Genomic DNA, 13631 nt, shown 5'->3' on the forward strand with positions numbered 1-13631 from the left:
GTATCTGCTCATCCCACTAGGTCAGGTAGAATAGAAATTCTATTGGGGAGGGGGGCTTCGGAGGCACACCATCTCTGTAGACGCCCCAGACCTTCAGAATAGTCTACTGAGATTCAGGGGCCCTTATCTTCTAGCCTTCTGAAAGACAGAGAAGACCTGGTACTTCCCCCTGAAAATGGGCTAGAAGAGGGCTGAATGGAGGTCCACAATATGATTATTCTTTCACCTGGTGGGAAAGGGCTTGCTCTGTTTTTAATCTTGTTTTTATTGACTGTGCCTAGGATCAGAGGTGGTATTCAGCCAGTTCTGACCAGTTCTGGAGAACCGGTAGCGGAAATATTGAGTAGTTCGGAGAACCGGCAAATACCGCCTCTGACTGGCCCCGCCCCCATCTATTCTCCGCCTCCCAAGTCCCATCTGATTGGCTGGGTCTCCTTTGGTTGCCCTGCACAGGAGAACGGAGCTGGAAAGCAGGTTAGTGGGGTGGGAAGGGAAGGGAGATTTTGCAGTATCCTTCCCCGACCACACCCACCAAAGCCACGCCCACAGAACCAGTAATAAAAAAATTTTTTGAATCCCACCGCTGCCTAGGAACACCGTGAGGTAGTTGCTATATTAGTTCTTTCAATCAATAAATAGGTACTGGGTACCACTAGGCACCGTCCATCGCCAACTTCTTCCACTCAGTGGTTCCTAATGGGTCTCTGCATTCGGTAACCGCACTGAGAATAACAGAATAGCAGAGTTGGGAGGGACCTTGGAGGTCATCTAGTCCAACCCCCTGCTCAGGCAGGAAACCCTATACTATTTCAGACAAATGGCTGTCCAATCTCCTCTGTCAAACCTCCAAGGTTGGAGCACCCACAACTTTTGCAGGCAAGTCATTCTACTGATGAGTTGTTCTCACTGTCGGAAAGTTTCTCCTAAGTTCTAGGCTGCTTGATCAGTTTCCGTCTGTTGCTTCTTGTCCTGCCTTCAGGGGCTTTGGGGAAGAAACAGCTGGTGCCGGCCATAGTGCAGAAGAGGCCAAGCAGGTGAATGGGCACTAGGAAGCTTCTCTTGGCTGTGTCGGTTCTATGTTTTAGCATTGGAATCTGACACAGGGGTGGGGGAGCTTGCAGAGAGGTGTCATGTCCTCCTTCCCACATTCCCAAGGGGGGGGGAGACATCGAGCAGAGCTGGTCCCACCTGGCATTAGCATCTCAACCCAACGCTCAACCCCCAAATTCATGCTTGCAAGGCCCACCGAGAAGCAATCGGAAAAAGAACACCAGCTTCCTACTGGCCAGCACTGAGGGACGAGGTTTACTTAAGAAACCCACCTGGGTTCCCGCTTACTGACCTTTCTGCCGGATGGAGCACCAAACCATGATGATGAGGACGCAGATGACAAGAAAGACGAGAAGAGCCAGGATACCCCCCACAATGGCATAGGGCACTGACGTCTGGGCCTCTACAATAGCCCCAGGATCTGCCAAGGAGAGAGAGAAGGTGCTGAAGGCGTGAACCGAAAGGGAGAAATGCCTCTCGCAAAAAAAATTGGGCTGCTTTGCAAAAGAAAGGAGGAAGGAAGGGTCTCCTCCAGAGGTGGTCTTCAGCAGGTTCTGACCAGTTCGGGAGAACCGGTAAGGGGAAATTTTGAGTAGTTTGGAGAACCGGCCAATGCGACCTCTGACTGGCCCTGCCAACCCCATCTATTCTCTGCCTCCTGAGTCCCAGCTGATCGGCTGGGTCTCCTTTGGTTGCCCTGCACAGGAGAACGGAGCTGGAAAGCCGGTTAGTGGGCTGGGGAGGGAATGGGGATTTTGCAGTATATATCCTTCCCCTGCCATGCCCACCAAGCCATGCCACACCCATCAAGCCACGCCCACAGAACTGGTAGTAAAAAAAAAAATTGATTCCCACCACTGGTCTCCTCCATTTTTCCTATTTCTGGTCACCCTCCCTCTTGGCAGTGGGGAGCCAAGGGCCTGAGTCAGCAGCCATTTCCATAGCTGGCTGAGGTATTCTGGGAGATGAAGTCCACAAGTCTTAAAGTTGCCAAGTTTGAAGACCTCTGCCGTAGGACAACTCAACACAGGATAATTCAACGATTCAATTTAATTAGTTAAAATAATCTTAAAAATCATTTTAATTTCTGTTGTTCACATATCACTTCATCCCTCCTTTCGAATCCTTTACTGAATGATTATATCCCAACATTTCTTTCGATATTAGTGTTAAATCCTGTTCCGTGACAAACTGTCCTGCTGCAAATTGGCCCTGGCAAGTTGTCCTAGACCAGGGCTGTCAAAAACAAGATCCGTAGGCCAGATACAGCCCGCGATTTGGTCAGATCTGGTCCGCGAGACCATCCTGGAAAATGTAAGGGGCTTCAGCCCGGTCTACCCAATGCGAAGAGGAAAAATTGGGCCAGCAGTCTGGGGAGTGGTGTCAAGCTGGCTACACCCATCCAGGTGGCCACGCCCACCCAGTCAGCCACACCCAGTGAGTGGCGTCAAGCTGGCCACACCCACCCAGTCAGCCACACCCCACTGAGATCAACCACAGCCCTGATGTGGCCCTCAATGAAATTGAGTTTGACACCCCTGTCTTAGACCCAAGTGCGAGGGCTGGACCTGGGACCACAAAGACCAAAAGGAGCAGCTGCAGAAGATCGGGAATGTGAGGTCAGTGGTGGCTAACCTTTTTGGGCTCCTGTGCCAAAAATTGTGTGCGTGCTTGTGCGCTCGCGTGCCAGCACCTAGAAGGCAATGCACGTGGCCGCCCACGCCCCCTGCGCATGCGTGTGCGATCCCCTCTGCTGCCCCCTCACCTGCACTGCACCTCTCAGCTGATTTTTCGGGCTGTTTGAGGCCTTTTTTGGCCTCCCAGAGGCTTGAGGGAAGCCTCTGCAGCCTTTGTAGGCCGAAAAATGGGCCCATTTAGTCCCTTCCAGTATTTCCGGAAATACAGGAAGTGATGAAACAGGTCTTTTTTTCGGCCTACAAAGGCTGCAGAGGCTTCCCTCAAGCCTCTGGGAGGCCAAAAAAGGCCTCAAACATCTCAAAAAGTCAGCCGAGAGGCGCGCACATGCGCAGTAAGGTAAGTTTGCCTGGGGCTCACGTGCCTGTACAAATGACTCTGTGTGCCACCTGTGGCACACGTGCCATAGGTTCACCATCACGATTCTAGATTGAGGCAGAAACGGAAGAAGCTGCAAAAATGTTGTTTTGACTTACCATAAACTACCAGCACGTATTGGTCCGAGGACCGTCCATGTTTATTGGCCACTTGGCACGAGTAGGTGCCATTATCCAGCATGCTGAGGCTGGGAATAGTCAGGACTTCGCCCTCTGTCAGAGCTCGCTCAGGCAACGTTTCATTTGCTCGGCTCCATTTAATGTCTCTGGGCCTGAAAGGGGCACCCAAAAGAATCTATCAGAACCATGCCTCACCTCCCCAGCCCGCTTCTCTGGTGCCGCCTTCTGGCCACCAGCGTAGCATCCTTGCCACCTCCACACACACACACACACACACACACACACTCTTTTGAAAAAGCAGTTCTTTTCTCTTCAAGGTTATTCGCTGCCAGACCAGGTGATAGATGGACACGTGAGGCAGCAGCTGGATCAAGGGGCACTCAAGTAATAACTCTGCCCAGGAATTGTACCCATCATTCAGGCGGGTCAGGGAGAGCGGCAAGGACAGCTTGTTCACAAAAGGGTGGCGGAAAAAAAATGAGGATTGGGTCTCAGCACCCGAAGCAGACATTTAGGCAAAATGGCTGGCTTTATAATATTAATGGCAGCCCCGGCCAGGGCAGGAATCCTTTTTTTTTTTTTTAAAAAAATTAATTTTTTTTTTTAAAGTTAAAATACAAAAAACCAAAATGTTGAAGAAAAAAAGAAAAAAAGACAAGAAAGAAGACATTAAAAGGTGTCTTTTAAAAATAGATAAGCACACATACACATCCAGTCGCATCCTTCCTAGTTGAATGCTGATTAATAGAATGAATCAGCATTCAGCTGATTGGGTGAATCTCCCACCCCTTACAAAACAGGCCAAAAGAATTTTATATCAATAATAAAATAGTTAAGAGGGAAGACAGTAGTGATACGAATAATAATGATTAAAAATTAATAAAGATTATCCATAATAATGGGGGGGGGGGAAGAGGCAAGATTAAAATCCCCCAAACCTTCTGTTAACAAACTATTATGGTAATCGACTCCAAGAAAAAGTACCACAGCTTCAATCCAAAATCATCCCCCCAAAGTAAGCCTAATTGATCCCAGATCCGATATCCATGTCTAGCAATTATCAGTTGCTGATTGGTTAAATACACTAAATCCAATCTTCAAAGCCAATCTGTGAAGGACAGAAATCCTGTCCCCTCTTGTGTCTGTTGGCATTAGCAACAAAATACAAAAGACGAAAGACCAGAATTGTTGACACACTGCGTGGGGGAGCAAGCAAAGGTTTGTTTCCTGTCCTGTTTTTCCATATTCTTTTTTTTTTTTTTAATCAAACAGCGTCTCCTTCGCCAAGGTTATATAAAAACATGCCAAACCCGATCGTTGGAGGAGAAAACTGACTCAATGTGCACGTGCCACCAACGGCTATTCCTTTTCTAAACTGCTATTGGCTGTGAACACTGTCTCCCCTGTCTCATTTTTCACACATGCACGCACACACTGTTTTTGAAACAGCTGATGCTCCAAAACAGAGAGAAGTCAAAATTAAAATCAACATCTCCTGGAAGAGGATGGGATCGTTTGCACTTGATAAAAAAGGCTGTCAGCTGCTTTATTTGTAGTGGCAAAAAATAATAATAATAGGGCTTTCCATCACTAAATTGGATCAATTGAATAGTAGAAATTATGATTTAGATTTGCATGGGGTCTTGAAGTTTTCTTCTTCTTCTTCTTCTTCTTCTTCTTCTTCTTCTTCTTCTTCTTCTTCTTCTTCTTCTTCTTCTTCTTCTTCTTCTTCTTCTTCTTCTTCTTCTTCTTCTTCTTCTTCCTCCTCCTCCTCCTCCTCCTCCTCCTCCTCCTCCTCCTCCTCCTCCTCTTATGCAGTGTTTCTCAACCTTGGCCACTTGAAGTTGTAGGGACTTCCAGAATTCCTTAGCCAGCCATACTGGCTGAGGAATTCTGGGAATTGAAGTCCACACATCTTCAAAAATCTTGTTTTGGAAATGGAATCAGATAGTAGACTTTGAAATCTTAGTTTTAGTTTTGCTTTTTAAAGGCAGAACCTTCAAAGTTAAAATCTTCCCAGTTCTTTTCTAAGGCATCCTATACTCTGGGCTACAGGGAGGGTGAGAAATTTATTCAGTAGATTTTTTATCCTGCCTTTATTATTTTTATAAATAACTCAAGGCAGCAACCATAGCTAATACTCCTTCCTCCTCCCATTTACCCGACAACAACCATGTGAGGTGGGTTGGACTAAGAGAGAGAGAGACTGGCCCAAATTCACCCAACTGGCATTCATGCCTAAGGTGGGACTAGAACTCACCAGTTGGCTTTCATGCCTAAGGCAGAACTAGAACTCACTGTCTCCTGGTGATTGTATTGGCTCAAAGTCACCTATTCAGCTTTCATGCCTAAGGCGGGACTAAAACTCACTGTCTCCTGGTGATTGGCTCAAAGTCACTCAGTCGGCTTTCATGCCTAAGTCGGGACTAGAACTCACAGTCTTCCCAATGTCCTGCCTGGGGAATTCTGGGAGCTGAAGTCCACACAGCTTAAAATTACTAAGGTTGAGAAACACTGCTCCAGAATTCCACACCCAATGGCCACTGGCCATGATTGCTGACAACCAGAAATCTACAACTTCTCTCCGAGGTTCCCAGGCTGGCTGATCAGCTGCTCTCCAGGAACAGCTGGCTGATCAGCTGCTCTGCATCAAGAGCCCCAAAAGTAAAAGAGTCTTTTGTGAAAAGTTGGATTTTTGATATATTGTTTTAGTTAAAATGCAGACAGAGGCAGATTTTGTCTAATAATCAATACCCTTGGTTGATGAAGCCCAAAATATTCTAATATCTTACTTGACAGCTCTCATTTGTTAGGGGCCGCCAATTTCACTTTTCTCAGCACCAGATTTGGGTTTTTAAATAAATGTCAGTAAAAATCAGAGTAACCGCTACCACGACCATGTACTACCTTTTCCCAAAGCCTGTTTTTTTGCACAAGATTCTTTCCTGCTGCCACCAAAATAAGTCCAAAATTTTATTTTTTCCACCCAGAAGAAGGACTTACAGCGGGTTGCCATTTACAGCGCAAGTCAGAATTAAGGTGTCTCCTTCCCTCATGACTCCCTGAGGGGGATGAATTCTGGCTGTGGGTGAATCTAGAAAAAGAGAAGAAAAAAATAACAGAAATAATAATAATAATACTCTAATAATAATTTGTATGCAGTACAAAATTTGCTGGCAACCTGATTCTCAAAGATCCTGAAGATTCCCATCTTTTCTTGGCTTAAAAATGCACAAAACGCTTCAAGATGCAAAGTATAGGAGCAACTGTTCCTACAGATGTAGGAATGCGGTCAGCCTGATCTGAATTATTTGCAGGTAACCTTCGAGTTACGACCTTAATGGAACATGCCCATCATGGTTATAAGTCGTAAGAGTCATAAAAGGGATCGGTCACATCACTAACTCGATTTTACAACCTTTGTGGTGCTTGTTAAGCTAACGTGGTGGTAGAAAGTGAATATGTCGGTCACTGACCAAATGCCTTGGTCATTAAGCGAATCTATTGTAAGTGCCGGTTTGGGGCATAAACTATTATCGTCGTGTGACTATGGGAATGCTACAAATGGCCATAAATGCAACCAGGTTGTTGAGCACCTGAGGTAATAGGATTGCGTGGCAGGGAGGCAATTGTTGGCACTTTGGATTCGGGTCATAAATCCTCTTTTTGAGTCCATTGCAGGATTAGCTGCGTTCCCCTCAGTGGCTTTTCAAATTAAAGACAGAAGTTGGGTTGTCAAATTAAAGACAGAAGTTGGCTTTTGTCAGAAATGCTCAGATTGGCTCAAAATGTTTCTGACAGCTCACTGAAGGAGTCTCTTTGTAGCCATTGTCGGAGGGAACTCAGGGAAGCAAAAAAAAAATATCACAGCCCGGTCGCCCTTATTCCGACATACCGATTTGAATCAAAGGCAGAAGCTTGAGGGAGCTGCAACTTTTGTGAGCCTTTGAATCCAGTGTGGGAGTCAGAAAAGGTGCTCCTGTGATTTCCTTCTGATCTCGGGAAGGAATCCTGGCATTTGTCTCCGCGTGTGACAGCCTTTCAGATTTTTGATGAGTTGCTATCCTTGTTCCTTTTAATCTCTCTTCACAAGGTTTAGTTTCCACTCCTCTGACCGTCTCCTCACACTTGTCTGAACTAGTTCCAGGTTGCCTTTTTCCCCCCCCCCTCCTTTTTTTGACTCATATCACAGGACTGTCTCAGGTGTCTGTCTCTACTACACTACCCCGTAAGTTCTTCTCCGCAAAAAAAAAAAATGCAGAGCCAAGCCAGAAATTCCCCGTTCTGAAGTGGTGCAATTGATCTGTCTCCTAAAATATCACCTTTGCATTTGACAAAGTGTCTGGCCTCGCAGTTCCTTTCTGCCAGGGATGGGATTCTGCCAGTTCAGACCGGTTTGCGCGAACCCCTAGCTCCTCAGCTGGGAGTGAACCAGTTTGCTCCGACAATCGTGTGGGTTCGCCCGCCTGCCCCTGTGCTGTACTGGCCTTTATCATCCCAGCTGATCAGCGTGGAAGAGCAGATCTGCCGTTCCTCAGCTGTGTTACTCCCCCAAAGTAACATAGCAGGTAAGGATTTTTGCATTGCTATTCACGCGCGATTACCGAACCGGTTGTTATACCGGCCGCGTCCCAGCCCTGCTTCCTGCCCCCTTTCCCAGCTGATCAAGATTGTTTTGAATTTTATTTCCATCTCCTTAGAATATTAGCTAACCTGCCCAGACAAGGGTCATCCACAAGTGATCAGCATTCTCTCTACTCCCACATCAAAAGTCATTAAAATGCTGGAGAGCCGGGGCTGAACCGAGGGGCATCTTCGCTCCCCTCTGATGAAGAACCTTCTCTATGCTCTTTGACCTAAGATTTTCAAGCCAGCTATCTGTCTACTTCATGTCACACCACCCAGCCTACACTTAACTACTGTGCTAATCAGACTATGGTAGAGTGTACTTGTTCAAATGCTGCTTTGGGCTTCTCAGTGGCATCTGGCTTGATCGATGGGAAAATAGGATATTGGACTAGATGAGTTTTTAATCTGATCTAGGAGAGCTGCTCTTGCTGTTTGCTCCCCAGTTGAAAATGCTGCAGTCAAGCTATTCTCCAAAGCACCTGAAGGCAGGACAAGAAGCAACGGGTGGAAACTAATCAAGGAGAGAAGCAACTTAGAACTAAGGAGACATTTCCTGACAGTCAGAACAATTAATCAGTGAAACTGCTTGCCTCCAGAAGTTGTGAATGCTCCAATACTGGAAGTTTCTAAAAAGATGTTGGATAACCATTTGTCTGAAGTGGTGTAGGGTTTCCTGCCTAGGCAGGGGGTTGGACTGGAAGATCCCCAAGATCCCTTCCAACTCTTCTATTCTATTCTATTCTATTCTATTCTATTCTATTCTATTCTATTCTATTCTATTCTATTCTATTCTATTCTATTCTTCTATTCTATTTCTATTCTACTACTACTACTGGTTTTTTGTATATATCCAAAATATGGCGCAGAACCCTTCAAATCCCAGGCTTTGTTAGAAAATATATCTATCTATATATCTTATATCTTTCTATCTATGTCTATATCTATATCTATATCTATATCTATATCATCTATATCTATATCTATATCTATCTATCTATCTATCTATCTATCTATCTATCTATCTATCTATCTATCTATCTATCTATCTATCATCTATCTATCTATCTATCTATCTATCTATCTATCTATCTATCTATCTATCTATCCATCCATCCATCCATCCATCCATCCATCCATCCATCCATCCATCCATCCATCCATCCATCCATCCATCCATCCATCCATCCATCCATCCATCCATCCATCCATCCATCCATCCATCTATCTATCTATCTATCTATCTATCTATCTATCTATCTATCTATCTATCTATCTCTTTCCTTCTTTCTTTACATGCTGGATTTGTAATTTCTATAGCCAGAAGTGTGAATGTTTTACATCACTTTCCCCTCAGAAACGGCATCCATCATCAATGCCTTTAAAAAAAAAATACCCTACACGTTATTTATTGTCAACAACCTTGGAAAGCTGCTAGTAGGCAGAAAAGCAGAATAAAAAGAAAAAATCAAAATGAGGGCATAACGTAGTCGAAGCTGTTTTTCAAGCATAACCAAGTGGAACAGCTAAATAAAATATTTTAAAATAATAAGCCAAGAATTAATATCGATATTTGAGGGGGGAGGAAGAAACAATTCGCAGGAAAGACTTGCAGGATGAAGTGGTACAAGAATCTGGAATTGTGACAAATCTAATCCAAGGTAAACAGGTGACTCTATTAAAAGTGTTTTTCCGTAGGGATCATCTTCCTGGATCCTGCACCAATTAGTTAGTGGGCTGAAGTAAAGGACAAGTAGTGGTTGGAATGAAATCTTAGTGGAATATATGTCCCCTTTAAAACCCCTGACTTTTGGGTATCCTTTTTTGTCAGCCCCCTCCACCCCAATAAACCAAATAGGAAACACGACTTAGATTAACTAATTCTACTTTAATATAATTTTGCAAGCCTGAAAATACTTCAGACTTTTTAACAGCCTGTCCGTTAGGCCTGGTCCTTGCTTAGTTTCTTCCTCTGAACATGAAGCCATGGAGGGTTCATAATGATTGCCTCCTTCATTCAAACAAGACATGGGGGGGAAGTGGGGGCAACCAGGATGCAAAATGCAACATGGCTCCATTTCTCGATCTTGCTCACCTGAGCCTGGCTTACAACATACCTCTCCCACCCCCCCTCTCCCTCCCTAGGGAGCTCCAGCAGTCACTTACACTGTACATCTAGCACATACTGCGTCTGCTTCCGCTGGCCACGCAGTGCCGGGTGGATGGCTTCGCAGGTCACGATGCTGCTGTGGTCCTTGCGATCCACTCGGAAACGCACCATGCTGGTGATGCTGAACACTTTCCCATTTTCTTGCTTGCTGCTTGTTCCTGAAATGCACACAAACATCCCGTCAGATAACCCTAGCAAGCACTGAACAACTCCCCTTTAAATCAGAGGTGTGTATGACCTTGGCAGCTTTTAAGATCTGTGGACTTCTGCTTCCAGATAGGTATTATATGGATAGTTGTTAAGATAAGTTAGTTGAACTCTGGGTGGACTCAAAATAAAAACAATTTAAAACATTACAAAAGTTAACATACATAATGGCCGAGCAGCATCAACCCAAATCACTAGCTTAACTATATAGAATGTTTTCGTAGATTTTCACGGGTACAGGTATGTAGGTTTAGGTGTGTTCGGGTCTTTTCCTGTGTAAGATTAAGAATATCTTGGCGATGTTTTGGCACAAAGCCGAAAGCACCAGCCTGAGGATGGCGAGTGGGACCTCGCCGAAACGTCACCAAGATACTCTTAATTTTACACGGGAAAAGATCCGAACACACCTAGACCTACATACCTGTACCCATGAAAATCTACGAATATATATATATATATCAACTGGACTGTTTTTGAGGAGGGAGGAGGAGGAGGAGGAGGAGGAGGAGGAGGAGGAGGAGGAGGAGGAGGAGGAGGAGGAGGAGGAGGGAGGAGGAGGAGGAGGAGGAGGAGGAGGAGGAGGAGGAGGAGGAGGAGGAAGAAGAAGAGAAGAAGAAGAAGAAGAAGAAGAAGAAGAAGAAGAAGAAGAAGAAGAAGAAGAAGAAGAAGAAGAAGAAGAAGAAGAAGAAGAAGAAGAAGAAGAAGAAGAAGAAGAAGAAGAAGAAGAAGAAGAAGAAGAAGAAGAAGAAGAAAAAAATAGTAGTTGTTTCGCTTCTCATGCAAGAAGCTCCATCCATGATGAAACTTCTTGGATGAGAAGTGAAACATCTTCTTCTTCCTCAAAAAACAGTCCAGTTATCTTTTGAGCACTTTTGAGCCAACTATGACCTGGATGACTGAGAATCTCCATAGACATGTAAGGCGAGAAGCATCCTCCCTCATCACCCAAGGCATCTCGAGGACATCAAGTGGAAGAATAGGATATTCCTTGACTTGGAATTCCAAGCTGCCTTCGGGCCGAACGCCGACAGAGTGCCTGGATTCACACTTTCCAGGAAATACATTTATTTTATTTGTCACGGGATTTCCACAGGGAGCCCAATTCAGCATTTGGAATGACACCTTTTATCTCTTTCCGGTCCCGGTACCAGCGCAGGGTGGCCGCAGGGCGTGACCTGGGAACGCTGCAGGTGAGTTCAACTTCTCCTCCTTCTACCGCCTGTTCCTTCACCTCCACTAAGGGACTGTCCGGGGGAACTGGAAGAAGAAGCCAAACCAGGCAGGTCATTAGTCATCCCCTCCATCATCTCACACCCCATGGCTGAATCCTTCACCTGAGTACCTGAACCGCCTCTAATGAGGCAACTTTCCTAATTAATATTTCAACGGCTAGTCATAGTGGGAGGAGATGTCTTCAACCCAAGCTTCTCAATTCTGAGAAGGTCATTTTAGGAAGGAAAACAAGAACTTAGCCTTCTACAATGAAGCTAAGGAGAAAAACAGAGAGGACCCAAGAGGTGGGCATGCGTTTCTGAAGATTACAAGGGTTTGCTAAATCCCTTAACCTCCATTTGTTCCTCCCCAACATTTCATGCTTGCAAAATCAGATTTATTTATTTTTTCTAAAAAAGGAGGTATAGGTTTTGTTTCATCTGCATCAATGCTTCCGCTGATGTTCTGCTAAGGAAGAATCCAAATCTTCTCTCTCCCTGTCTGAAGATTATCGGCTCCCTTACCGCCAAAGGCTGACCTTGAAAAACGATTGTGTCTTCTAAATAAATAGTCTTTTGTCTGGCAGGTTTGGTAGATTCCCGAAAGTGTGACTTTCAGGAAGGCTACAGCTCAGCATCAAAGCACATGTTCAACGCGCTAAAGATCTTAGGTTCAATCTCTAAGCTCTCCTGAGAGGGATAAAGAAGACGGGTCTGAAATTCTGGACAGCCATTGAAGTCTGTCTAGACAATCGTATGTTAGGATGTCCTTTGTACTGGCAGCTTCCAAAACATACCTGATTTTTTCCCCTTCCCTTTGGGGCGTCTGCAGTCTGAGTTAGAGGGGTGAAATTTAGACGGATGAGCTTTAAGAAATGGGTAAATACCCGGCAAGCAATTACCAGGCACATATTGTCACATGTGGTGGGCGTGCCAATATGTAAGGAGATTCTGGCGACAGATTCAGGAGTGGCTAGAACAAATGGTGAGACAACTAGAGTTCAAGCCGGAATTATTTTTATTAGGAATTACAACAGAGGGCTACAACAAAGGATCAATTTATTTAATACTACGCATCCGAACAGCAGCAAGAATGGTATACTCTTCCAGCAATGGAAGAGTGAAAACCAGAGGTGGTATTCAGCAGGTAGAGGAAATTTTAAGTAGTTTGGAGAACCAGCAAATACTGCCTCTGACTGGAGCTTTCACAGTATCCTTCCCCTGCCACACCCACCAAGCCACGGCCATAGAACTTTGAATCCCACCACTGGTGAAAATACACCTCTAGAAAGAGAGATAATAAAGAAAATACTGGTTTGCGCAAAGTTAGATAGATTAACTCTAGAACTAAAAAAATAAAGAGGAAACTGAGTCCTACAATACATGGAATAGATTTTACAGATGGTTGGAAGCAAGAGGTGGAAATTGGAACATAAAAGAGCTAGGATAAATAGACCCAAAATGTGACACTATTGATGAATACACACTGAACAGACCTTCTAACTTGTTTGGGGAGACAAAGGGTTCCCCTAAGCACATTATCAAGCAGCAACTGATTCAACTGAGCATTGTAATCTCAAAGGATTTAACAGATTAACAGAGTTGCAAGGGACCTTGTAGATCATCTAGTCCAACCCCACCCCAACCCAAGCAGGAGATTCTACACCTTTTCTTCTTGAAAGACACCAGTGATGATGGATGATCCCAGAAGACCTGCTGGTTTTAATCTGGAGCAGCCCCAGGGGTGGTGTGGGAGGGGATATTCAGTTTAAAAGACTGGACTATGGGTGTCCAACCTTGGCAGCTTTAAGACTTGTTGGACTTGAACTCCCTAAATTCCCCAGCCAGCCAGTAGCTTAGCAGGGTGATGCCTACCCAGCACTGTAAGGATGGCAATCTGATGGTGGGTATCTTCTGTGTACAGCTGGCAATAGTATCCACCTTCATCTTCCAGACGGGCGTTGGAGAGCACAATGCGGACCTGTTTTTGGGTGAACTCCACCAGCTGGAAACGTTCATCCTTCAAGGCTGTAAGGAGCAGAAGGGAAAATGCCTCAGTGGTGGACCAATAAAACAAATAAGAATCATCTTCTCCCAGGTCACAACAAGCCACAGTCATGGTTCTGAACACTCCAGCCCTGGACAACTTCGTAGATCAACACGGAAGGGACATAT

The 13631-nt window shown here is 45.0% G+C and overlaps 1 protein-coding gene across 1 annotated transcript in view; it reads right to left on the minus strand.

Moving 5' to 3' along the window:
• CADM4 (cell adhesion molecule 4) overlaps positions 1-13631 on the minus strand; it is a 162466-nt gene that overhangs the window by 4377 nt on the left and 144458 nt on the right. Inside the window, exons 3-8 of the mRNA XM_087971087.1 lie at positions 13332-13484; positions 11368-11502; positions 10035-10196; positions 6246-6336; positions 3222-3394; positions 1343-1471 (exon numbers count right to left, since the gene is read on the minus strand). Coding sequence (XP_087827213.1) covers positions 1343-1471; positions 3222-3394; positions 6246-6336; positions 10035-10196; positions 11368-11502; positions 13332-13484 — 843 coding nt within the window. The remainder of the gene's footprint in view (positions 1-1342; positions 1472-3221; positions 3395-6245; positions 6337-10034; positions 10197-11367; positions 11503-13331; positions 13485-13631) is intronic.

Source organism: Notechis scutatus, chromosome 8 (assembly GCF_049901735.1).
Source record: "Notechis scutatus isolate UNSWTSFEM ecotype Mainland chromosome 8, rNotScu1.2, whole genome shotgun sequence".
In the NCBI taxonomy this organism is placed as follows: Eukaryota; Metazoa; Chordata; class Lepidosauria; order Squamata; family Elapidae; genus Notechis; species Notechis scutatus.